This window comes from Phasianus colchicus, chromosome 16 (genome assembly GCF_987193195.1).
Source record: "Phasianus colchicus chromosome 16, bPhaCol1.hap1.1, whole genome shotgun sequence".
In the NCBI taxonomy this organism is placed as follows: domain Eukaryota; kingdom Metazoa; phylum Chordata; class Aves; order Galliformes; family Phasianidae; genus Phasianus; species Phasianus colchicus.
The window spans coordinates 9,453,428-9,477,469 of record NC_143451.1 but is presented as its reverse complement, the minus strand read 5'-3'; the positions used below and the strand labels follow the sequence as shown (position 1 = coordinate 9,477,469).

General features: G+C 55.0%; 1 protein-coding gene across 1 annotated transcript; it reads right to left on the bottom strand.

Moving 5' to 3' along the window:
• Positions 1-7,253: 7,253 nt before the first annotated feature.
• Positions 7,254-17,196, bottom strand: HS3ST2 (heparan sulfate-glucosamine 3-sulfotransferase 2). The gene is made up of 2 exons (XM_031606618.2): positions 16,713-17,196; positions 7,254-8,398 (listed from the first exon to the last, which is right to left on the bottom strand). Exons 1-2 carry the CDS (start codon positions 17,183-17,185, stop codon positions 7,780-7,782), a joined length of 1,092 nt encoding a protein of 363 aa, XP_031462478.2. The 5' UTR covers positions 17,186-17,196; the 3' UTR covers positions 7,254-7,779.
• Between the last annotated feature and the right edge of the window lie 6,846 nt (positions 17,197-24,042).

Here is a 24,042-nt window from a genome sequence, read left to right as displayed (position 1 = left end):
CAGGTATGCAGTGAATAATGGTCCGTTTGCTCTTTCCATGGGTTGGCTTATGTAAAGTGCAATGAAGCAGCACAGAGTGTGCCTTTTACTAACTCCATCCAGGCAGTGTTAAGACATGAAGCTAAAGAATGTGTAATTCAGTTTATCTGTGTTATTTATGCATAGGAGGGTAAGAAAGCAAGGCATGAAGTCCTCCTATCTCTGCCTGGAGTCAAGGCTGCCTACCCCTGTGTCGCCTGGGGCCTGAGCCACTGCTCATTATGGGATGCACCACAACACCTCCAGCCAGAAGTGCCCGTTAGCTGCGCTGGGGATGTTTCATTACAGCAAGGGGGAGGTGATGAGCACTGGGATGGTGGATGCTGGGCACCCAGCAGGAGCCTCCAGCTCCAGCTCCGCTGCCAAGTCCTCCAATTTCCCCCTGGAAATTGCTTCTGTCAATATTTTAATTTCATTTGGGCTGCACAGGCAGAGGCGGAGGCAGCGCATCCTCAGCAGATCATCCGTCACCCACTCCAGATCTCAGTGGGTGCCCACCATGGGAAATGTCTGCAGCTCTGTCCTGACTGGGGCAGGAGGGGGCAGTGACAACAGAGCCATCAGGCTCCAGCACAGCCCCACTGAGCCCAGCACATCCATGCAGCATGTGGGGCTGGGCTGGGTTCTGACTGCCGCTCCCATTACTCATGTTTCCTGCAGATGCCATTTCTGTTGATGAGGAACGTTTAACCGGGGGAAAGAAATGAAGTCCTAACCAGATGGCGGGGCTAATAAATTGCTCAGGAAAAGCAAGCTAGTGCTTGCAGCATGTGCCTCCCCTGCACATCTATTGCAGAGTGCCAACAGAAATCTGTCTCAGGAATTATTTCAGAGAGGGTAATTTCTGTTTCCCGGTTGCTTTCATACATTAGAAATATCTGAAATGCCTACAGTTGGTTACCAGCGGTGAGGAGCAGCCAGGGGCTGCCATGTATGAGGAGCACTAAAAGAAAATAAATTAGCCTCTTGCACTCAGCCCTTCCTCAGCTGCTGAACCACAAGTGTTGAGCGGCTGTTGCTTAAGTAACGACCAGAATAATGAGGAGAAGAAGCTCCACCAGGGAATATTAACTCGGAGCAGCAGCAGCATTTTCTCTCCCTTTGAAGCTGCTCCCAGGTGTGGTTGTGCTGGGTGCCGATGTCTCTCCCTTCCCTTTTCCCACCTGACCCCACAGGTCCTGCTCCTCCCCATCATGAGCCCCCCACATCCCACACCGTGCTGGGCTGTGCTGTCTGCCCCGTGCTGCTGGGCCCGGCTGATCCCAGCAGGGACATTTCCCCCTGTTTTTGTGCTGCTTTGTTCACAGAGTGCTCACATGCTGCAGGACCTGTGCAGCCCTGTGTCACCCTGCCCAGTGCCCACTGGAGATGTGTGTGAGCCTGTCACATTGCCAGCAGCACCTTAAGGAAGTGAGCCCCTCCAACAGTGTACAGAAGAAGCACTGACAGTGCTCGATTCCTCTATTTCCTCTCCAGCTCCTTTATCTCTCTTGGCCGTTTGAGTCACCTGGGGAACATTCCCCTGACTTACTGCTGTTATTAGGATCCACTAGCAGTTATATGGGGGGGCAGATCTCAGAACCACTTTGTCTCCCAGCATGCGATTAATGATGGAGTTCTCCTTCCCATTAGCAGTTTGTTGGGCACTTGTTGCACTGCAGCTGCCCTCAGGAGGACGTGTTCATTTAATGTGACATCTCAGGGAAAAACAGGTGTCCTTCTGCCAAAAAGAGGTAATAAAGCAAACCTAAACGGGGCCGTAACTTCTCTTTGCGTTGTTTCTCTGCAGTGCCCTTCTCCATCCATTCCAACACGTGAGCAATGGGTAGGCAGTCACCTTGCCACATTTTGCCCAAGGAAGAGCATGCTCTATGTAAGGTGAGTCTCAGCTCTTTGCCCTGTGGTAAGCATCGTGGGAGCTCCCAGCACTGAGTTTTGCAGTGCTTGTCTGCTAAGGAGGGATGCCAAGGGCTGGGGGGATGCAGGGCACTGTCACCCACATGGATGAGCCTGACTGCATCAAGCAGCCTTGGCTGGGCAGCAGGGCCTGACGTTTTGCAGGTGAAAAGAAAAAAAAATGACAATGCTCTCCATCAAAATTGTTATGGCACTGTCCCTCAGAGTCAGCAGTCCAGAGCTGTGCAGGAGTTTTCTGCCTTGTTTTTCACTTCTAACTAGGAGTCTGAATGCCAGGCAGCGCAGCTCTGGCCACCAGGCACCCGGGCACGGCTCTCCAACACGCAGGCAGCCCACGCTAATTGCAGCACAGCTCATGTCAGGACTGAAATTGCGTTAGCAGGTTGGGGGCTGGGGGACGGCGCTGGCATTAAGAACCCTCCGTGCTCTGATTATTTCTACTGAGATATACGTCTGAACGAGCTTGTCAAGTGAAATTTTCTGTCTGGTTAGAAATGGATTTTTGAGCTTCTTGCTCACATGTAAACATTTTTAGTGGTCCCCAGCCAAAGCAGAGCAGCAAAGCAAACATCAGAGCGAGCAGACCCAATCCCTTTAGGGAAATCATCAGCCGCAGAAGGAAACAAAATGCACGATGGCTTCAAAAGACATCCATTAAACTGTGTGCTGGAGTGATTCATGGTGCTGGTAGTTAGGGTTTAATTAGATCTTAATCACGTAATTTTATCTTTGTTTTAGAAATTAGAGCTTAATGACTGCATTGCTCTCACAACAGTGCCGTAACTAAACATGGTGATAGCACATGGCAGCACTGCAGCAGGCAGAGATGGGACGGAGATTATCTGCGCTCTCAGATCATTATTTCTTAAATAAAGTGTTTGGATCCACAAGAACCCAGCAGTGCTGGGAGAGCTGGGGAATCTGAGGGCTGCTGGGGAAGGAGGGGAGGATCTGTGGCCCCAACCCAGGAGCAGCAAGGGGAGATGCTGTGTGATACCGAGAGATGGAGCGAGGCTTGTCCTTCTCTGCTGCTGGGAGACCCTGTGTCTCCCAGCTCCATGTCCCCACTGTCCTTGGGCCCTGCCGTGCCCCTGCCGCAATGCCTGCCCCCTCCCCCTCCTGTTTGTTATGCCACATCAGCCATTGAACTCATTACTGTGGCAGATTATAGGTCCCCAGGTAATCACGCATATTCAGATAATTACTAACAGACCCTCTAATAGGAATGAACTCAGCTGAATCCACTCAATCTCTGGGTAAATATTTATACCTGAGCCATCCTTATCGCCAGCACTGCAGCATGTGGGCATTGCTGCCATCACTGCTGCACACACGGGCTGCAGAGAGCAGTACTGCCATCACCTCTGTTCCTGTGCCCCTGGTGCCGTGCAGCTGCTGTTGGGTGGGCTGGGACCAGCCCCATGGCCTTGCACTGCCACCTGTGCCTTTGGAGATGGTTTCCTTGCAGGGGATGAGGGGCAGCATTTCCCAGTCAGTGCTGAAATGCTTTTGTTGGGAGCATTCACAGCCACCCCCGAGCTCAGAGCCCACCACTGGCTCAGCATGGCAGTGCCCTGGCTGCAGGGAGCCGTCCTAATTGGGCATCTGGCTAATTAGCTGTCAGGTGATGAATAATGCAGTGACGTCCAGACTTCAGTGCAGTGTTGATATCATCACATCCTCCCATTTTCACACGCTCTTGTTCAATGGAGCACGGAACAGAGCTCATGGAAGAACTTGGAAAACCTTCAAAGTGAATTAACTGTGCCCATCGGTGTGCAGCATGGCAGGAGGTGCTTATGTCATTGTGGCTGTGCCTCTGGGGGCTCACCTGGCTCTGCACTGGCACTGCTGGGGATGGTGGTACCACTGGAGGTGTGCAGGGCTGCTCTGACAGCACACTGCTGTCAGCTGCTGCAGCCTGTAAAATATAAGGAAGGAATCCTGACCTACTTGAATGCATCGCCATCCCAACTCTTGCCTGAGCGTTAATCATTTCCAAGGGGTTAGAGGTTCCTGTTAATGAGCACATTTATTTGCTGTCCGGCTCCTCTTGGGTGGAGAGAAAGGTTGTTAGAACTCTGTGTAACTCAGTTCAGAGACACAGGTGGGTGGGAGTGGAAGTAGTCAGCACTGGGCTTTGGGCAAGCACTGTGTGCTGAGAACTGAGCTCAAAGGGACTGGGAAGCATGATGGGACCTGGAGCTGACATCCTGCAGGGCAATTCCTGAGAGCATCACGGGAGGGGCTGTGGACTGACCCGGGGATGGGATGATTGTGGTTCTTAAGTGAACAGAACTCCTCAGAAGGCCTGAGCTTCAGAAGAGCATGATCAGTTTATACACTGTACTTTATTGGCTCACATAAAATAGAAATCTGATTGACTTCTGCAATAGGAAGAGACCAGCAGGTCCGTCTGTGGGTCTGTCTGTGGTTCTGACCGTGGCTCTGTCCATCATTGGGTCCATCCGCCTGGCCCAGCAGCAACCCATGGCACAGAGCTCTCAAAAGGAGAGGGATGTGGCTGAGCTTCCCCTCGGCTCTGAGGCTCTCACTTGGCTCCTGCTCCCTGCTGCAGCCAATAAACACGGAGCCAGCAGTGAAGGTGAACTATATTAATTAAGAAGAAGTTAATGAAATTTTCTCACCACTTACGGATACGTGATCCCACTTCAGTCTGAGAGACAAACGATGCTTCTCAAGCAGCTGAAAATTCCAACCCAGAGCTGGGTGGTGCAGCGTGGTGCTTATGACTGGGACACCCCAACCTCTGGTGACACCGAGCAGCACCACACCAGGAGAGCAGAGTAGCTGAGTGCCTGCAGCTCTGTGCCTGCAGCTGCATGCTCACAGCCACCTCCTGCCTTCGCTGGGGTCTTGCCATGAGAGGACAGGTTTCCTCTGACCCAGCATGGCTCAAGAGCTCTTCAGAATAAACAGGACCAGGGACCACTTAAGTCGCATTCATTACGTTTAAGTATTTATGAGCTGATAAATATTAAACAGCCACTCAAGGGGCTTCAAGCCTGAGTGATCCGATCACAACACAGAGCACGCGATGGCTGCAGGGCTGCAGCATGGGGGGCTGTGGCAGTGCCCTGAGCCCTGCAGCCTTACAAGGGTACACAGCCCTGGTCCTGCAGCAGCACAGAGAGAGCAGGCACCCTCCTACCCCAGGAGAAACCATCCTGAGCTGTGCTACAGGGGCAGCACTTTGTCATTGTGCACTGAACGTGAGTGTTGACATCCATGGCTGCAGCCTGATCCCTCCTCGCGTGCAGCTGGATGCAGTGCTCTGAACTTGGCACGCATGTTAACCGAGTCACCCAAAGGTTGCTGTGCCATCCTGTCTGTGGACGTTTCCATCAAGCCGTGATGCACTCTGCAGCACAGCACTCTGCTGCCCTTAACTAAAACATAGGGGACAGGAAAGGCATACCTATAAAAATTATACAGCGGCTGTTACGATTTACATGCTGGCTTATCAAGTTCACTCCTAAAGCATTTTCCTACCACCTATTATGACCGTTTAATCACATGGATGCTGCTCAGGACCACAGCTGTACAGCACAGGAAATAAATCTGACAAAGCCAATTACCTCGGGTTGCCCTGCACGTCCCTCTCTTGAGGGCTGTTGGGTGCCATTGGCACTGATTGCCCCTCCTGTATGGATGTGGGCCCAGCACTGCCCCACACTGTGACCAGCCCTGCAGGGCTCCAGCCCTGCTGCCTGCTGCTGCACGGGACGGATGGGACCCCCATGCATCTCCTCCTCCCTGACTCTGCACGTGCTTGCAGGCGCTCCCAGCACTCACTAAGCCAAGGCTTTGGGCTGATTTAGCCACTGGGAGGGGATTAGTCCCTCTAATCCGGGCTGCTTGAAATCATGCTGTGCACCGGAGGGCTCTGTGCTGTGTGCTCAGGATCCAATGGCATTTGGGAGTTTGGGGGGACACAGCTCCATGCTGGCACCCTCTGTGGCACCCAGGTCCCTCCTGCAGCCCCTCTGCACAGCGCTGGCATTTCCATGCACAGGTTGCCTGCTTGAATGCTTCCAACATGATTAGCATCGTCAGCACAGCCCTTCCTGAGCCCTCATTTGCCTACCTCTTGGAAATTTAATACCTGATGCAAGCCCATTTCTGCTTCCTACATTTGTAAGAACAAATGTAGAGTAATTGTTTGATATTGCAGTGGTTTCCCCAGCCTCCAGCTCTAATTTCCCACTAATACGGCATTGCTGGGGGGATCAATCTAGCCCAGTACCTTCTGCGTCCTTGCAGTGGATTGGAAATGTTTTTTTCACTGCAAGCCTGGGATTTGTGAGTCTTGCTGTGAATGTTTTTTTTTTTTTTTTTCTTTTCCTTTAAAGGAAAAAATCATATGAGAAGATATCCCATCTTTCTGATAATCCCCCCTTGGCCACCGCCTGCCCACAGCTGTCCCTGGGGCCACACTGCTGGGTGCTCCCCAGCTCCTGCAGCTGCTGCTGGGCAATGGTGGGAGGGATGCAGGGAGGGTGCTGTAAGATGGCCATGAATTACCTGTTCTCATCAGAGTTCTTTGCATAGGAATCAGCCCCAGGAAGGCTCAGGAAGAGCAGTCTGGCACTGGCACACACTGCCCAGGGAGGTGGTGAAGTCACCATCTCCAGAGGTGTTCAAGAACCATGGAGATGTGCACTGAGGTACACAGCTGGTGGGCATGGTGGGAGCAGCTGGAGTTGGGCTTGGTGATCCCAAAGGCCTTTTCCAATCTTAATGTTTCTGTGATGCTATCTATGGTTCTATGGGCACAGGGCTGCCTGCAGGCAGGGCAGGCTGCAGCTCGGGCTCTAGCTGGGATTTCGATGCTAGTGGTAAATTGCAACCTTTGACAGAAATGCCTGAGATTTACTGAGAAAATCAATAGATGATTCAAACAGTCCGACACTCGGAAAGGCAGATAACATCTCTCCAGCAAGAGCTGCTGTTGATATGCACGACCAGTGGTGCTTGTTACTGTGACTGCTAATAACCTGCTGAGATGGAGTGCTGCAGGATGGGACAGGGCCATGAGTGCACAACCACAGCACAGATCTGCCCCGTTGTGCCCAGCCATGTCAGTATCATTCCTGGTGTCATGACTGGAGCAGCTGAGCCCCAGGCCAAGCTCTGCAGGGCTTCCTCCCTCCCTCTCATGCTGTCCCTGGGTCTCTGCCTGCAGCACCAGCAGCCCAGCAGCACAGGATGCCATGGGGCTGCCCCAAACACAGAGGAGGTTGCCCTAAAAAAAGCCCATGCGTAAGGACCGGTGGTAGCCTCTTTTATTTACACAAGGGATCACATGCTGAACAAGGACACTAGTGCCACTAAAGTACCCGTAAACAGCAGGATTCTGTGCTTTATTCACAGGACAAAATATTGGTACAACATGTTTCAAAGACGTTTTGTTTCAAGCAGATACATCTCACCCTCCTGACGGCCACACTGTTCTGCAGGGACAGAAGGCAGTGGGCAGCAGAGCCCTGCCTGCCCTGGGCACATCCTCTCTTCTGGGTGCCCAGGTCCCTTTGGGGTGCTGAGGAGGGACGTACCCTGGAAGCGGGGCCATCACCACAGCACCAATACACAGGACTCCACAGCTGTGCATTGGGATGGCAGCACTTGTGACACTTGTGGGACACTGTGGTTCTGGTCCTGCTCACCCCGCAGCAGCCTGGCCCCCTCCTGCCATGCTGCGGCTGCAGGAAGGATGGGGCTGGTGCAGGTCCTGGCCCTGCCCCCCCCCATTGCCCCATGGAAGACTGCAGCTCATGTCACCGCAGCTCTGCTCCCGGCTGCTCATTCCCATCTGAAGTCCTGCCCGACTGTTTCATAGAACTTGATGTTGTAAGGTCTGTAAAAGTCCCGAAGCTGCTCTATCACCTCGGGGTCTATCTGCACGTGAGTCCTCCCCTTGGATTTACCCAGGCAGCGCGGTGAGCTGTTGCTCTCTGTTTTTTTCAGGCAAGGAAAGCCTTTTGTCTTGTTGAAGTAGAAGTGCTTGTCGGTGATGACCCGCCGGATGCCCAGGAAGTCCTGCACCTTGCCCATCTCCCCAGCCGGGTCGGTGATCAGCTTCTCCCCACTGACAAAGTGGATCTGAGAGAGGGGGAAGTACTGCAGCCAGCTCTGCAGGTGCACGGCGTACATCCCGATACGGATGGCGTTCCAGGAGGTGTCCACCAGCCCCAGGCTGCGGTTGCGGAAGGACAGCCCCTCGAAGGTGGGGATGTCGGGCTTCTTGGAGAGCGTCTGCGTGTAGTCCGAGATGGCGCGGGTGACGGGGTTGCGCACCACCACGATCAGCTTGGTGTCCCTTGACATGTTGAAGATCCGCCGTGGGGCCTCCTTGGTGACGAAGTAGCTGGGGGTCTTCTCCACCGTGATCTGGCTGTCGAGTGTGCGTGGCATCAGGTTCCTGCAGGCAAAGAACGAGGTGGTAAGGAGGAGCAGAACTGGGCTGGCAGGGTGTCCTTTCCCAGCAGGACCGGAGGGCGGGAGGACACAGCTCCCTCCTGTAGTGCTGCAGGGGCTGCCCCAGCCATGTCCTGTCCCAGCTCCTGTGGGACTGCACCTACCTGGGATGCTCGGCCCCAAGGGCCCAGAGCCAGGCAGGACAGAGGGGAGGACACTGCCCTGGAGAGGTGCCATGCAGTAGCTCTGGTAGCTCCATCTCTGCTGGTGCTGAATTTATCAGCTTCAGGGCAGTGTGTGAGTTCACCCTGCAGCCATCTGCCCTGACCCCTGCCATGGCATTAACCATGAGAAAATCTCTGTGGAGCCCTCAGTCCATTCACCACGTATTGCTACACTGCTTGCCATTCCCAAAAGAAATGACCTGCTCCTCCTGGAACTGTTGCAATTGCCCCTGACATCATTGCTCTATGGCTCTGCTGGGCACCACCAGTGAGAGCCAAGTGCCAGCCCCACTCCATGGGATCACAGCTGTCCCCACCTATGCCTGGCTCCCAGCAGCCCCACACAACTCTGGTGCCCATCTCTGAGTGAAGGCAGAGCCACAGGGCTGGAAGCGCTGGGGCAGGCAGCCCCGCTTAGTGCTAATTAAATCATTTGCTTTGACGCATGAACATCCAAATCAAATAAAATCTAATGGGACGGAAAGATTTATAAATTGGCCTCATACTACCAGAGTCAACCATTAGATCCATTGCAGCAGGAGGGCAGGGTGCCTGCACTGTGCCAGGAGCTGGCACAAGCTGGCACTGCCACTGTGACAGCACTGGGCATATGGGAGCACTGCCAACAGCAGCACCGCTGGGGATCGAGGAGAGGGGGACCCAAAGACTGAGGAGTCTGGGACAACACCTGTACTGATGGCATCCTTTTGGTTGGGCTGCGAGCAGAATAGCCTCTCCTCCACCTGCAGGGCTTTGGAAGGAACAAGGATACAATGGTGCTGGACACAGATGGCTGCAGCACTGCCCAGTGCTCTGGGCATGCACTGGGGAGTGCACCCCAAGGGCCTCCTGTGCTCACAGGCACTTCATGTTTCAATTATGTTTATTGCTCAAAAGCATCTGTTACTTCTTCCATTCTGCGGTGGAAGTTAGTGGCTCGCTAATTACAATTCAGTTGTGAGCTGTAAGGCACAAACAGACGCTGCCTGGGGAGAGCTTTACTGTGAGCTCTGAGATGTGCCTCCAGGAAAGCTTTGCTGGCAACAAACCCTGCGTGCTGCAGCCAGGGACCTGCTGCAGCTGCTTGGTGTGGGGGTCGTGGGCCCCTGGGGCTCCTGCAACAGGATAGGCAAAGCCATGTGGCTTCACGGGAGTGCAAGGGAACCAGGGCAGTGAGGCACAGGAGGAGCTGGTGCAGCAGTCATCTTAATAGAGTTGGATCTATTGATGTGTGGGCTCAGCCAGCAAAGCCTCAGGACAGGAGCAGTCACAGAAAGCAAACATCAGCAGCCCTGCCTGCAGCCGTTCCACTAGAGAGCACAGGCACTGCTTTATTCATGGGATAACCCTGCATTGCCATGCCTCTTCCTGGCATACTGCAGCATGGCTGTGTGGAAGGATGCACCTGGCTGCAAGCAGAGACCTTCCTGGGGGGAACCTTCAGTCCAGCACCCACCACAGGGTCTCCAGTGCAATGTCCTCAGCCCCCGGCACTGGGTGTGAGCTGCAGACAGAAATCCAGCAGCAGACCCAGCCCGGAGGGGACTCATCAGCAGCACCACTTGGGCACAGTGCTGCTGGCCTCGCAGCCCTCACCTGCTCTTAACCAGTTCTTTTGTTTGAAAGAGAACTAATTCGCCAGCATAAATTAATAGAGATGTTTTACATAGGTACCTGAGCACAGCCGTGGCTTAATTGGCCTTTCCTACTGCTCTGCTCCAAACCCCATAAATCCAGATTATGATTCCCATTGTTTAATGACTGTCAGGAAGTGCTAATTTAGTGCCAGGCACCACTGCTGCTATCTCCATATCACAAACAACTTTCGGTGTAAATCAGCGCAGGACAGCTTTATAAGCAAATCGCCGTTACAATATATTGTTGGAGAATCATAAAACTGCTGTTTCATTAATGGCTCATCTTCAGGCTTGTTAGACTTTCATTACGTGAGCTAATAGGTCCGCGTATTTAAAAAATGAAATTACAGGTTCTAATCAATTATGAAAAACACAAAATCTCCGCATAATAAATTACGGAAATGAGACAGGAGTTGTTTTCTTTTTAAATGGACTCCCAGTGTTCGCTGCTCCTGAACAACAGAGACTGCTGAGACAACAAAACCCAGCCCGAATAGATAAATAAATCACCAGCAAAACCATGCGAGGGGGAGAAATGTCATCCACACATTCATCTTTGTGTTAACGGCGGGATCCCCAGAGCTGCAGGAGCTGGGAAATGCATTGCAAACTTAATTACAGTTGACTTTAAAATGATATTTTTGGACTTTTGCATTCTGAAAGTTATTTGCATACAAATAGCATGTCACATAGTTTTAAGCCCAGGGCTGGCGCGTTTGGGTTTGAAGGCTTTCAGCACCCGCACGGTGCTGTGGGTGCAGTGGGCTCCTTCCTGGGTGCTCCTTAGCCAAAGATGCAGCAGGTTGCAGTGCCGGACCCCTGTGCTACGTCAGAGCCAGTGCCAGTGCAGTGACATCCTGGTGACATGCAAGGGCCAGGCTCAGTGCAGCACTCGCTGAGGTGCAGGATGTGCAGAGGTGAGACATGAATGCTGCTGGCTCCGGGGCTGCTGCTGGGTGCTCAGGGGTTCGCCTGCATGGCCAAACCTGGGGACCAGGGTGATGCCACCATCATGACTGCTCACAGCACCTTGGGGCTGCAGCAACCACACTGAAGCTGTCCATCTGGCAGCGTGTGCACGAGTGCTTTGTCCTGATGAAGAGAATCTGCGACGCAGCAGAAATGCAGGAGGTTAAAGCTGATGCTGAGTGAGCAGCGGGGCATGGACGTGTCTGGGAACGTGGCAGGGCGAGCTCCACACAGGTCTCACTGGAGCAGTGTGGGCTGCAGAGCAGCCGTTCCCCTCACCTGCCCCGTTGATCAGCTGTGGGAGCAGGGACACGTCCTGGGGCTGTGGGAGCAGTCGGAGGCACTGGAGGCACTGTCTAGTGACAGCACCGTGATGCAGCTCCCTTGCCACTCCCAGTGCATGCCTTCAGATTTCTCCTTCATTTGCTTTTAATTGTGCTTGCCAAAAAGGCTGGGAGTGATCACCAGGGGTACCCCATCACCAGGGGCATTAGCAGCTCTCCATGTCCTTGGCTGCGGGATGCCAACACCCACTCACCAGTCACCCCAATACTTCTCAGCCCTCCCTGGCACAGTGCTCCCTGCACACACATTCTGCTCGGCTGACAGTGTGGGACAGCTGACAGCCCCTTCCCCAGGACACAGCGGGGCCCTGCACTGCTGCAGACATATGGGAAGGAGGGCAGAGCCTCCCCAGCACAGCACAGGGCTGCACCGCCCCATGGTGCCCCACTGCCACTCTGGTTGCCCAGGGTGCAACCCAGGGATGTGCATCAAACCTGCTGGGCAACCTCAGCTCCAGCAAATCCCCTGCTCACTGCACTAATCTGGCTGGAGATACAGCATTAATTCCTCTTGAATTAGAGATTATTTTTATTGTAGTTACTAAATTCTTAAAGCCCTTTAGTACACTGTAGACGAGCATTAATGCTCTCTCCCAACCTGTGAATCAACACCTGTCTGGAAGGAGTTAACTTCTCTCCAGCACCTTTCCCAGACCTGAATTATTAATTCTCTCATAATCTGCCTTTGGGCACCCTGCAGTCCCTACAACACTCCCACATTAAAGAAACATACGCTCCCTTGCTGGCTACGTTGCTTTGATGTCGAACATGCGTGAAACACTCTCCCAGGGATAAATTTGTACAAAAATTCATCAGATGATTGAGATATTGCGGATCAACATGCACGGGGGGAGCATGTGCTCAGTAATCCCGTTATGGCTCTGCCTTCAGCCCGCACAGTGCTGCACGGAGCACTGCCAGCTCCAGGCAAATATTTGCTGCCGCCACTCGCTGTGTGCAGAGGATTTGGCGGGTGCAGCCAGAGCTCTCCTCGGAGGCCACAGACTGATGTGTGCACAATCTTGGACTTCAGCCACTCGTCGGCACGAAACCAAACTGTTTAATTTGGCAAAAGAAAAAAAATCCCCCGTGCTGGCTCTGGTGGGAGGGCTGAGTGTGTTCCTGCGTGCAGGCTCTGCACCTGTGGCTGGGATATGCTACTTGGACACAGAGCGAGGTGACCACGGCTGAGAGGATGCAAGTGCCATGCTGTGCCCTGCCATGCCATACCGTGCCATGCCCTGCCAAGCCATGCAGTGCTGTGCCACCCCATGCTGTGCCATACCAGGCATGGCAGGACTGCAAACAGTGTCAGTAGATGAAAGCTCTAGCACAGCTCCACGAAGATTTTAGCAAAACTGGGTCAAGCATGCGAGAAACTGAGGTGTGAGGAAGATAAAAGAAGCTCTCACCAGCGGAGTGACATTGCAGCAGACTTTCAGGACACAGCACTACAGCAGCTGACACCACAACAGCTGCTGCTCACGCAGGGACATGGCGCTGGGAGCAGCCACAGCCCCGGCCCCAGGTGGGGAATGCGGATGGCAGCACTGTGGGATCTCTGGCAGCACGGCTTTGTCGCTGCTCAGCACCATCCCCTAAAGCTGTATGGTTCAGGGGATCTGTCCCCACTGGGAAAGTGCTGTGCTGAAAGGAGACCCAGAGAAAGCCCAGCCCAGCCCCAGGCAGTGCGGGGTGTTAATGACAGAGCAGCTCCCTTTAATAAATGTTTATGTTCAAAGAACTTACACCAGTGCTCACAGACAGATAATGAGGGACATTTCAATGCATAAAAGCAGTGTGAACACAGTAATTAACTTTGTTGCTGATTCATTTTTAATCATTCAAATGCTCCAGAGATTTGCAGTGTCCTTTAAGTCAACACAATCTTTTCCAAAAGGCACACTGCTGCTGACCGTCACGCACACAGGCACCGTGCAGCTCCCCTCTTCCTGAACATCCCTGCCCCAAATCCCAGAGCTGGGAGCTGCTGGGCTGGGGCAGCTGCAGCTCATGGGGATCCCTCATGCAGCCACACACAGCACCCTGGGGGCTGGGAGCACTGCTCAGCTCTACAGTACAGCAGCTCCCATGGGCACTGCAAGCTATGTGCAGCCCCTGATAGGTGCCAGCAGCGTCCTTCACCTCTCAGATTTGGAGCCCACAGCCGTGCCGGGATCTGAGCAGAATCTCATGCCAAGAAATGAAGGTTAGAACAAATTGCAGGGCTTACAAACAAGGTCATGGAAGACAGAACGGGAACACGCATCATTAACACTGAAAACTCAATGCTCTGCAAGGAGGTACCTCCCCGTGCCCTCCCAGCACTCTGGAGGGGAAGTTCCCATGTACTGTGGTCACTACTGGGGTCAGTGCCTTGCCAGCAGCCCCATGCTCTGCTGTGGGGCACTGCAGCCCCTGCGAGGCCATGCACCCATCCTCTGAGCCAGGGCCCTGTCTGAAGTCAAGGAAACTTCAAAGCATCCTTGAAGCTTGCTGCCTTCCTCTCTTCTTGCTAATTAACTTTAGCAAAATGCACTGTCAGTCAAGCCCACAAAACAGTATGTGTCGTTGGGCGAAACCTAATGGGCTCCCATTTGTGTGAGAGCCAATGCGGCCATTAGCAGAGAGCAATTAGTGAGGCGGAGTGCAGGAGCCAGGGTTTGCAGCTCCCTCCTGCAGGTGCAGGGGAACGTGAGCATTTCCCTCCTACCTGGGGTTCTGCTCCCCCCAGAGAAGTTGCAGGGCCCACAGATGGGCAGTGCCCTGGATCCCCAGCTGCCACAAACCTCTACAAAAGAAGTGCTAGAGCATCCCATGGGGTCACACAGGAATCCTAGAAAGCTGCACCCCAAGTTACCATTCAAAATTAACTGCAAATTAAATGACACTGCTTTCTCTGTGTTCTGGAAAATATTGAAGGTTATTGGCACACTGCTGCAGCAGGAAAAGCTCCATATTGAGCATTGAGCCCAGAATTGGTGATGAATCGATCCTCCCCAGTAGCTGGCCGGTTGGTTTCAGTTGTCTTAAAACAGATCTTGCTAAAAATACCTTTCCTGTAGTGTTTCTCTTGCTAATGAGGAGGATGAGAAAGGCTGATGGGTATCGGGAACGGCAAGGGTGGGTTTGGTTGGCCGCTAAGGAGGCAACACCTGGGCAGCATGGGGAGCAGAGGGGTTGAGCACTGGCTCTGCTCACTGAGGACAGCATTTGCTCTTCCACACAGCTCACGTCTCCAGCGGGCCCTCTGTCCCATGGATGACAGTTGCTGGCTGTGCTGGCATCAACCCCTTGCTGGGTGCCAGCGCTGCCCTTCCCCTGCTCCCCGCTCTCCTGGCAGGGCGACAGCAGCTCATCGTGCTGAGCGTTAGACCTGCTCCACATTTAATTGCTCCACTTGCAAGGAGTAAAATCAATTCCACACTTTGTACATTAGCAGCCGCTGCGCTTAAGTTTTGGCACATTTGTGAGATAAAAAAAAAAAAAGTAATAAAACCTGGGAAGTGTCATTTAATTGTTTTATCTGAAGTAATTTGGAGACTCCGCTGTCCTGATGTGATCTCTCCATTGATCTAGACACAACTCCAGGCCCCCGCAGTACCCAGCCATGCTCTCATCACCACCATGAGTTTCAGTCCTCTGCTGCCAGCGAGGCTCTCAGCCCTGAGCTCCCCCCACCCCATTGTAACCCAGGGGGCCTGCACGGCCCAGGAAAGTGCCACTTCCCAGCCAGATGCAAGGCACACACAGCTCCCACTGACTTGGGGCTTGGCAGGATCCTGCTCCTCACCCACCCTGCTACACCAGGGCCCTTCAACCAAATTGCTGCAGCTCCTCTCACTGTCTGTCTGTATCGCAGAATCACCCTTCATGGGTTTTAGGCAATCTGCAGTTCATTTAGAACAGGAAAAAGGCTTCAGAGCTCTGCATCTGCACCCATGCTAGCTCACCTATCACCTGCCAGCAGAACCATTGCATACAGAGCAGCACACTTCTGGCTACATGGCTCTTCATAATTCTGGCATAGCACAGCAGCTGCCTGCACCCTCTGACAGCCTTCCTGCTGCAGTGTTGGGGCTGGCTCCCTGGGCAGGGATGCTGGAGGACTAGCCCAGCACCCCAGTGATGCACAAAGTGGCTCTGACCCACTCGCAGTCAGCAATCAGCATCCTGACGCCACAGGCATGACTCATGTCTGGCCTGCACAGACAAACACAGGGATCCCAGAAGGGCCAAGAAGCGAGCATCACATCACGCTGCCTCTCAACCCCTTCAGGAGTCAATGAGCACCACTCGGCTCAGGAAAAGGGGAAAAGAGCAGAGCTGGGTGCACAACTCCACAGCCAGCTGCATTGCTCCCCACCCACCTGTGCCAGGCATCTTCCCCTGTTGCACGCTCAAAGGCACTGGGTCTGACCAAGCCTTCTCTGCTTCCCAAGGCTGATGCCCCACGAGCACCCAGCCCTGCCTGAGAGCTGCCCAGGGCTCCCGCAGCACTCACCGCAGCACGCTGAGCAGGAACCAGCCAGCATGCAGCCTGGGCTGTGGGTCCTCGCTGAGCATCACCAAACAGTCCACAAAAGCCTTTACTTAAATTAAAATCTCACCATCTCCTCCTGGAGATGCACTCACTGTTCTCTGCGAATTACGAGGGATCGCGGGCACACTCTCGCTTATCTGACTCGAGGCACACGGGGCGCAGGAGGACGTTCTGCCCTCTCACAGACCCTGAGATAAAAGCTGTCGGCAGAGGGGCTCCGAGGGACGCTGCGCAGAGCAGCGGTACCGGGGCGGTCGTGGTTCGGAGACCGCTACTCAGCGGTGCGTGCATCCCCTAATGAGGTGGAGTCGTGGCTCCGCTCGGGCTGCAGCGAAGGGACCTCCACGGGCTGTGGCTGCCGCGTCGGGACCTTCCCAGCCGCCTGCGCTCAGCCTCGCCCCGGGGATGCGCGGGAGCTGAAGGCTCCACAACCGCTCCGCGCAGAGCCGCGATTCCCCCCGCCCGCCGCCCGCACCGCCGGCACGGCCCGGAGAGGTGCGGGGAGCCCGAGCCGGGCGGGCAGCGCGGGGCGGGAGAGGCGCGGGGCAGCGCGGATCGACGCCGCTCCCGGGACCGTTCCCGTTCCCGTAGCACCGCTCACCTGTACCACTCCAGCCCGCGGTCGTAGTTGCGGTCGAAGAAGTGGGGCTCGGTGCCCAGGGCGCGCACGTCGGGGTGCACGCGGATGAACTCCAGCACGGCGCGGGTGCCGCCCTTCTTGACGCCCACCACGATGGCCTGCGGCAGCCGCTTGCTACCCGGACGGGCCGGGCCCGGGGCGCTGCCGGCGGGCGCGGCCGGGGGCTCCCGAGGGCGGCGGGCGGGCGCGGCGCTGCCCGGAGGCTCTGCGGGAGGCCGCCCGCACGCCCGCGACTTCTGCAGAAGTTTCTTGGCGGCGGCGGCGCTGCGGGCGGGCGCGCAGCGGGCGCGGGGCGCGGCGGGGCCGCCGCAGCAGCAGAGGAGGCTGTAGCAGAGGTAGGAGCAGGACAGCGACAACGTGAAGAGGAAGAGCACCCTCCGCGCCAGCCGCCGGGATGGAGCCACGGCCCGCCCGCTCGGCGCCCTATGCGCCATGGCTCCATGGGGCCACGCCGGCGGGCATGGCGCGGCCCGGCGCGGCGCGGCTCGGCGCGGCTCAGCGCGGCGGCGGGGCGAGCCGCTGCCCCCGGGGCCCCGCGGCGGGGCCGGCGCCGCGCTCCCGGCGGGGCCGCTCGGGCACGGGCACGGGCATGGCTCGCGGCTAGGCGGCTGCTCGGCCGGGCCGCCCCGGGGGGCTGCGCCCACCGCCCCGGCCCCCGCGCGCCCGCGGCCCCGGCGCCGCCGCTCCCATCCCCGGCGGGCGCGGCTGCGGCTCTCGGCTCCGCGGGAAGTGCCGGGGCAGAGGCGGCTGCGCTGCTATTTAAGGGGCCGCCTGACGTCAGCTCCTCCCGGAGCCCCCGCGATCGCACGGCGGCCGCAGCCTCCCCCGAGCCGCGCCGCGGGGCTCCCGCCCGCCCGGGACGGGGACGGGGCTGCGACGGGGACGGCCTCGCTCCTCCGCTGCGCCGGGCCCCGGGAGGGGTGCGGGCTGCCCGCCCCGCCCTGCCCGCCGCGCCCGCCGGGCTCTGCGCTGCCCGAGCTCTGAGCGAGCCTCGCCGACGGTGCGGTACTGAGAGGTCCCGTCCCCGTGCGAGGTGCTCGGAGCTATAGCCCTGTCCCCACGCCCGACACCGCTCCAATAGCTCTGCCGTCTGAGCCGGGCAGGGATGGAGGCAGCCGCTGTCCCGTCGGGCCCTGTACATCTCTGAACCTGAGTCCTGAACTACCCAGGGGTGCAGCACGGGGCGGAGTGCCTCTTGCCCCGCACAAGCCCCTGCGCCCGGAGCGCGACACGGCGCTGGGTCGTGGTAGACCTGGAATGAGAAGGTCGGGAATCGGGAAGTCAAAGCTGAGGAGGACAAGGCAGCACGGCACGGGGTCCTTCCTGCTCCCGGGCTGCCTCCACGCCGGGTGCCTGAGCAGCTCCTTCCCTGCGGCATACACTGAGGGAGGGGACAGAGCGAGGAGGGGCCTCCCCGCGTTCAGCAGTGATTTCTGTCCTCAGCAAGGGCAGAAGGAGCAGCCATCGGCTGCTGTGGTATCATCGGTAGAAAGAAAAATCTTGAAGAAGGTGCAGCTATTGCCAGTTTGGGGATGCTCGGCCTCGCCCATTTGCTTTGTGATGCCCTAAAAGCAAACTGACCCAGGAAAACCATAAGGATTTTGCAAGATATGTATGCAGATTGTTGCTTCATCCCCAGCCCTCCAGCTCCCTCCACTTGACACGCTTCCTTCCTCTCACACCCTTCCATCCCAGGCTTCTGCTTGGCTGCTCATGCCAAAGGACTGTATGCAGCACCACTTAAACATTAAGAGTCACTCCCTGCCTTCTCAGCACAGAAAGCTTGTTCAGCTTCAGAAAACTACTTGTCGCATTACTTGGGAAGAGGGATGATGATAGAGTGAGACAGGCACAAGGTGCCAGCCCAACACAACCAGGGATGCTGCAGGCTTCCTGGCAGCAAGGTGGGGAGGAGATTTCCTCTTGTGCAACACTGGGAACTCGGTGCAGATGTAAAGAAAGACGGAAAAGATGGCTGAAAAGCAGTGATCTCTGCAGCCTCTTTTGCCTGCGCTTGTGTGGGAGCAGTGAAATTGGACCTTGCTGGGAGTTTAAAAATAGTCACTTAAGCAACAAAGAGGCTGATGGCTCAGGAGAGCTCTGGAGTGCCAAGATGGGATTGAGCTCTCATGGGACTGGCATCACTGTAGTGGGTGAAGTGACCCTCCTGGGGCACTGGGTACCGTGTTTTCCTCAGAGTAGAGGAGTGACGCCAGTACCTCCGTGCAGATCACAGTCAAAAACAGCACCATGTCAGCCTAAAGGAGCCCACAGGCTCATGGTGTAAACTCAGCCATGCTTGGTGCTTCCCTGAGCTGGGCATCTCTCCTCGAGCTGGTGTGGTGCTCAGCAAGGAGGAAGGGCAGACAGAGCCCTGTCCTGGCTGCAGCCCTCAGCAGGAGCTGCCCAGCCAGAGATAGGAACAGGAGAGTGGGAGCAGGGCAGTAAGCGGCTGGGCACCGTCAGGTTCCCTTTCTAGGGCCAGAAAGCATCAATCACTCAGTTCTGCTGCATGACAGAGTGCCAAAGGAAATCTGTGGGAAAGTTGCTTTATCCATTTTTAGCCGTTTTATTGCTTCCACGTGGTGATCCAGCCCTGGCTGCAAACACACTGCTTAGGCATGAACGTTAGAGGTGTCTGGATAAATAAAGCTGGTGTGGATGCTTAGACACCCCCAGGTTTCTCTGCTTGCAAGGGAGGAATGTTTTGTAAAGCTGACAATTTGGCTTTCAGTCTCTCTATCATTGCAGGGCATGTTTGCTCTGTGACATGTTTGCTGTTTACACCCTGCTCCACACAAACAACAGCTTCCTGGTGCTTTTGGCACTCCATGGCCCTGCTGCCTGCACCGGCACAGCCCTATGGGCTGCTCTCACCATCAGGGTTGGAAGCCACAGCCCTGGGATAGGGGAGAGCCACCCCCAAATGGCTGCGGGAGGGCCACTAGTGCAAGCCCCAACAGAGAGAGGAGCCCCAGGCAAGGCTTTCCCCTGCTTCGCCTCTCATAGGGCCGCAGCAGCTGGCAGGATCACAATGTGGGACTCAGCCCCAGCCCACAGCCGACACTGCTGGGGGCTCCTGGTGATGTGCCTTTGTCAGAGAGGACCACATTGAAGGGCTCATCCCAAGCGCAGGCAGCTGACAGGCAAACAAAAAGAGAAGGCTGCAGAAATGTTTGGATCGTTGAAGATTATTACAGAAATACACAAAGAAAAAGAGTGCTGGGAGCACATAAAATCTATAGGAAGAGAGGGAAGCAATAAAATGCATACTGGAAATAGCAAATAACATTAAAGGTGATATTCTACCCTTGATGTCTTCAGGTTGTAGGCAGAAGAGATCAAGGTTAGAATTTATTTCCAGAGCCCAGAAAAGCCCTCAGGGCCAAAGTGTCGTTGTTAATCCAGTTTTCTGTGTCTAATATGTATGTCATTAACAACCTTTTGATTCTGGGCTGACAAACTGCCACCTTTTCTTGTGCTGCAAATGGATGGCTGAGCAGTACATCTACCTGGACAGGGATGTTCAGTGCCACGGGGCAGATGGGGCTGAGCTGCCCCTTCCTCACAGTGTCCTTGAATGCCTGCACAGAGACTCCCCACGTGGTCTGCTGCTCTGAGTGCCTTGTGGCTCTCCCTGTTTGATGGGGAACATGGAGCTGGAACAAGGCATCCCAGGGTGTGCAGCCAAGAGCTGGGACAGATCCACAGGCTGCAGCTCACACGGGATCAGGGTCTCCGTGGTCCCATTAACAAGTGCTGTGTCGGCTGCCCTGGTCTCTGTGCAGCTGCCAAGAGCTCATCCTGGTCCTGCATGCAGTCCTCTGATCTCACATCATCACCAAACTCAGTGCATGCAGCAGGTCCCCTGACTCTGACTGTGGGACCTCATGGGGTCAGGGGGGTCTCAAAGTCCCTCCAAACAACGCACGGGGAGTGGAGGCCTTGGGGCTGCCTTCAGCTGAGTCTGAAACTGTCGTAAGCCTCATTAGTCACTGGTAAATGCACTGTACTCCAAAAAAGGTCAGAAACAATAAATTTAATTTTGACTCTGACTCGAGCTAATTCTCAGCATCTCTCCCAGCCGGAGCAGCCAGACGCGGCCCCGCTGCACAAACTCATTTGATTCTGAAATGTATTTTTAAGCAGGCTGGAAGGGTGCTTAAAAGCTAAATGGCTTCCCCGGCTGTAATCACTGCTAGCGGAGTCCTGGAATGAAAGGGATAAAGCCTGGGGGCGGGGAGAAGCTTTAATCTCGCTGAGTAGATTACAGAGATTACTTCAATTTAATCCTTAGGTATCTGTCACTGACGCTGCAAAGAACATAACGGGACGTGGGCCGGGTGCTCCCAGCCCTGTGCCCAGCACTCTGCAGGCACTGGGTCAGTGCAGACCCACAGGGTGAGGGCATGGTGGTACGGGGGTCAGCGGGTTCCTCCTCCAAACCCCACCAGCATCCTCCAAACCCCTCAGAAAGGGCCAGAACTCTCTGTTTTCAGAAGTGGCTGTGCGTGTTCCGTGCCCAGGGGAGGCTGTATGAACTGCGTTGTGCAGAAAATAATGCAGTCAGAGTTCATCTGCACGCTGCAGCAGGCAGGGACCCCACAGCCGCAGCTCCTCATCATTGCTCCATCACACACTAGGCTCTCTGTGGTGGCTGCTTAGGTTAAATCTCATTATTGCTCCTTGGGGATCACAGGGGCAGCAGCTAGTTCTCCAATAACTAGAAATAGCTCTTTGGCTCACAGACCTTCACAATTATATTTAACTCCAAATGAGGAATCTGTACCCAAACACAGGCTGGTACATATATATATTTTTAAAAGCCTTTTTTTTGCCTTCAGTGTTGCCTCATCTCCATCCTAGCTCATCTGTAACTTTATACCCTATCCTTGCCTTATGTAAGCCCTAGAGTAGAGAAGAAAAGGGAAGCTGCTTCATTCACAGGCATGGGAAAGAACGAGATGGTGTATATTCACCCCAACACAGCTGTGTTCTCCAGCACTGGCTGAAACAGGGCCTGTCCTCCTCCTTGCTGCAGACCCTCCCAGGTGTTGGTCAGGTTCTGCTCTCCTATGTAGGGCCATGGGCACATCCACTGCCCTATCCCCGCAGCTCCAGCACTTGTAATGGAGGTGACAGAAATGCCCTCCATTGCAGCACTTTCTCAAGGTCTTCCAGCATCAGGAATGCCTCACATGACCCCCAGGCCATGCTGGAACGCTGCAGCCCCAACACTGCAGTTGGCTCCAGAACCAACAAGAAGGGTTTGACCTCCTGCACTAAAGGGGCAGGGGATGCTGTGTGGCCAGGAGCTGGGTGTTTGCCCATGCAGCACGTCCTTCAGATCAGAGGTGCTCTCCGTCCAAGCACTTTGAAACACCCGGCTTTTTATTTTTAATGGGATTGAAAAGAGAACAAAACCATTTAAGAACCTGAGGAATCAAAGCAAGTGTCCCCACATCACACCCAGTGCTCACAGCTATATCCTGATTAATGACAAGCAGGAGAGGGGAAACAATATTTAATCACACCCTGTTTATACTGGAGCCAAAAATCAAAGCGCTGCATTTCTCTTTCATGAGAAAAACGAGGTGGGCATTTACCCTCTGGTGATTAAGTTTCCCACTACGAGCACATCAATTTCCGTGCCTTGGCATGGGGTCCTCTATCACACCACAAACGAGGACTTCCTTAGCAACAAAATATTACAAACACCGAGCTGGATCCATACACAAGACAGAGATGTACATCTATCATTTTGCCTGGATTATCTCAGTGCGCTTCTACTCAAGGAGCTGGAGAGAAAACAGTTGCAGCCAAACCACCGTTAACGATTGGCACGGATACAGCAGCCCTGGGCCGAGGACACTGCGGTGCTCCGGCCACCAAACCCATGGCCACGGATGTGTGGCCTTGCTGGGGTACAGTTGCCCACGTGTGCATGGCTGTGCTCATGCAGTGTTTAAGGTACTGTGCCCACAGCCAGTGCCCCATGCATGGCGTGCCACAGCCGAGAGAAGTGGGTCAGACAGCACATCACCCCATGACACAGCTCCTCCCTCCTCGGCTTCCCTCCTGCCCACATTGATTTGCTCTGGATTCCTTGATTAATTAATCTGAGAGAAATGCAAGGTCTGTTAATTACCCCTGATTAATTAGGGTGAACTTTTAATTGTATCCCTAAGCTGAGACGTGCCGTTCAATAGGCTCTGTAATTAGTGACCCAGCAATCTCTTTTAAACCAATTAGCTCTGCGTAACGAGCAGACCAGGCTGGAGCTGCCTGGTGGGCAGTGGTACTCCCAGGTGTGTGGGCACAGCTCTGTGGCATGGCAGGGATGTCCCTCCCCTCCTTGTACAGGACCTGTAGTCAGCCCTGCCCACACAGAGCTGTGCCCATCTTGCACATCCTGCATCCCAGTGGGATGCAATGTGGGGCAGACCAATGCCCTGCTCACTGCCCCATCACGTCCCTCTGTCCTTCCTTCTGTCCTTCTGTCTTCTGCCTGAGCTTGCTCACTCTGAGTAAAAAGGTTCTGGCAGGCGAAAGAAAACTTTCTTCCCATTGACATATTTTCATCATCTGCTGCAATTTAATATCCAGGTCAGGAAGCAGATGGAAACCAGCCCGGTTGTCCTGGATAATGGGGACAGTAACAGTTGTTTATGAGCTCTTGTTTAGCGAATCAATTAACTGTGCAAACAAAACCAGCCGCTCGCCTCCTCGCGTTCTTGCTCCCGTGTCTCCTGCTGGAGCTCAGCACATAATTATCATGTGCAGCACAGTGGTGCACAGGACAGCAACAGGCACCCAGGCTGCACATTGTCCCATGGGGCAAAAACTCATGGGGAAACGATGTGGGGAGCAGCAGGGTCTGACAACAATGAATCCCTCCCTCCCCTCGTCCCAGCTCCCAGCTAAAATTCCCTCCAGGCTGTGGGAGTCTCATGTCTCAGATACATCTATGGAAGTCCAGCAGCTCGAGCTTCCCAGGAGCCAGAGGAGAGGGCCTGAAATGTGGGCACTGCCAGCACTGCACACTGCTGTGCTCAGGGGAAGGCGGCCCCAGGTCACCTCATCCAGCCCTGAGTGCCGCCCCGCTGCTGGCAGCAAGTGTCCCTGTCTGTCCCCTGCTGGCGCCAGGCTCTGCTTGCTGCCAGCCCTGGAGACTCATGGCAAAACTACCCAGGTCCCGGGGAAGTCATTAGTAATTAATTTGGTTTCTAATCCTCTAATCCAGCTGCTCCTTGATTTGATAAGCGAAAAATCTGCTCCAGCCACATGGTCC

Coding starts and splice junctions, on each gene's coding strand:
- HS3ST2 (XM_031606618.2), bottom strand. CDS start 17,185: ATGGCGCATAGGGCGCCGAGCGGGCGGGCCGTGGCTCCATCCCGGCGG. Junction 8,399..16,712: donor CGCGGGCTGGAGTGGTACAG/GTGAGCGGTGCT, acceptor CTTTGCCTGCAG/GAACCTGATGCCACGCACAC.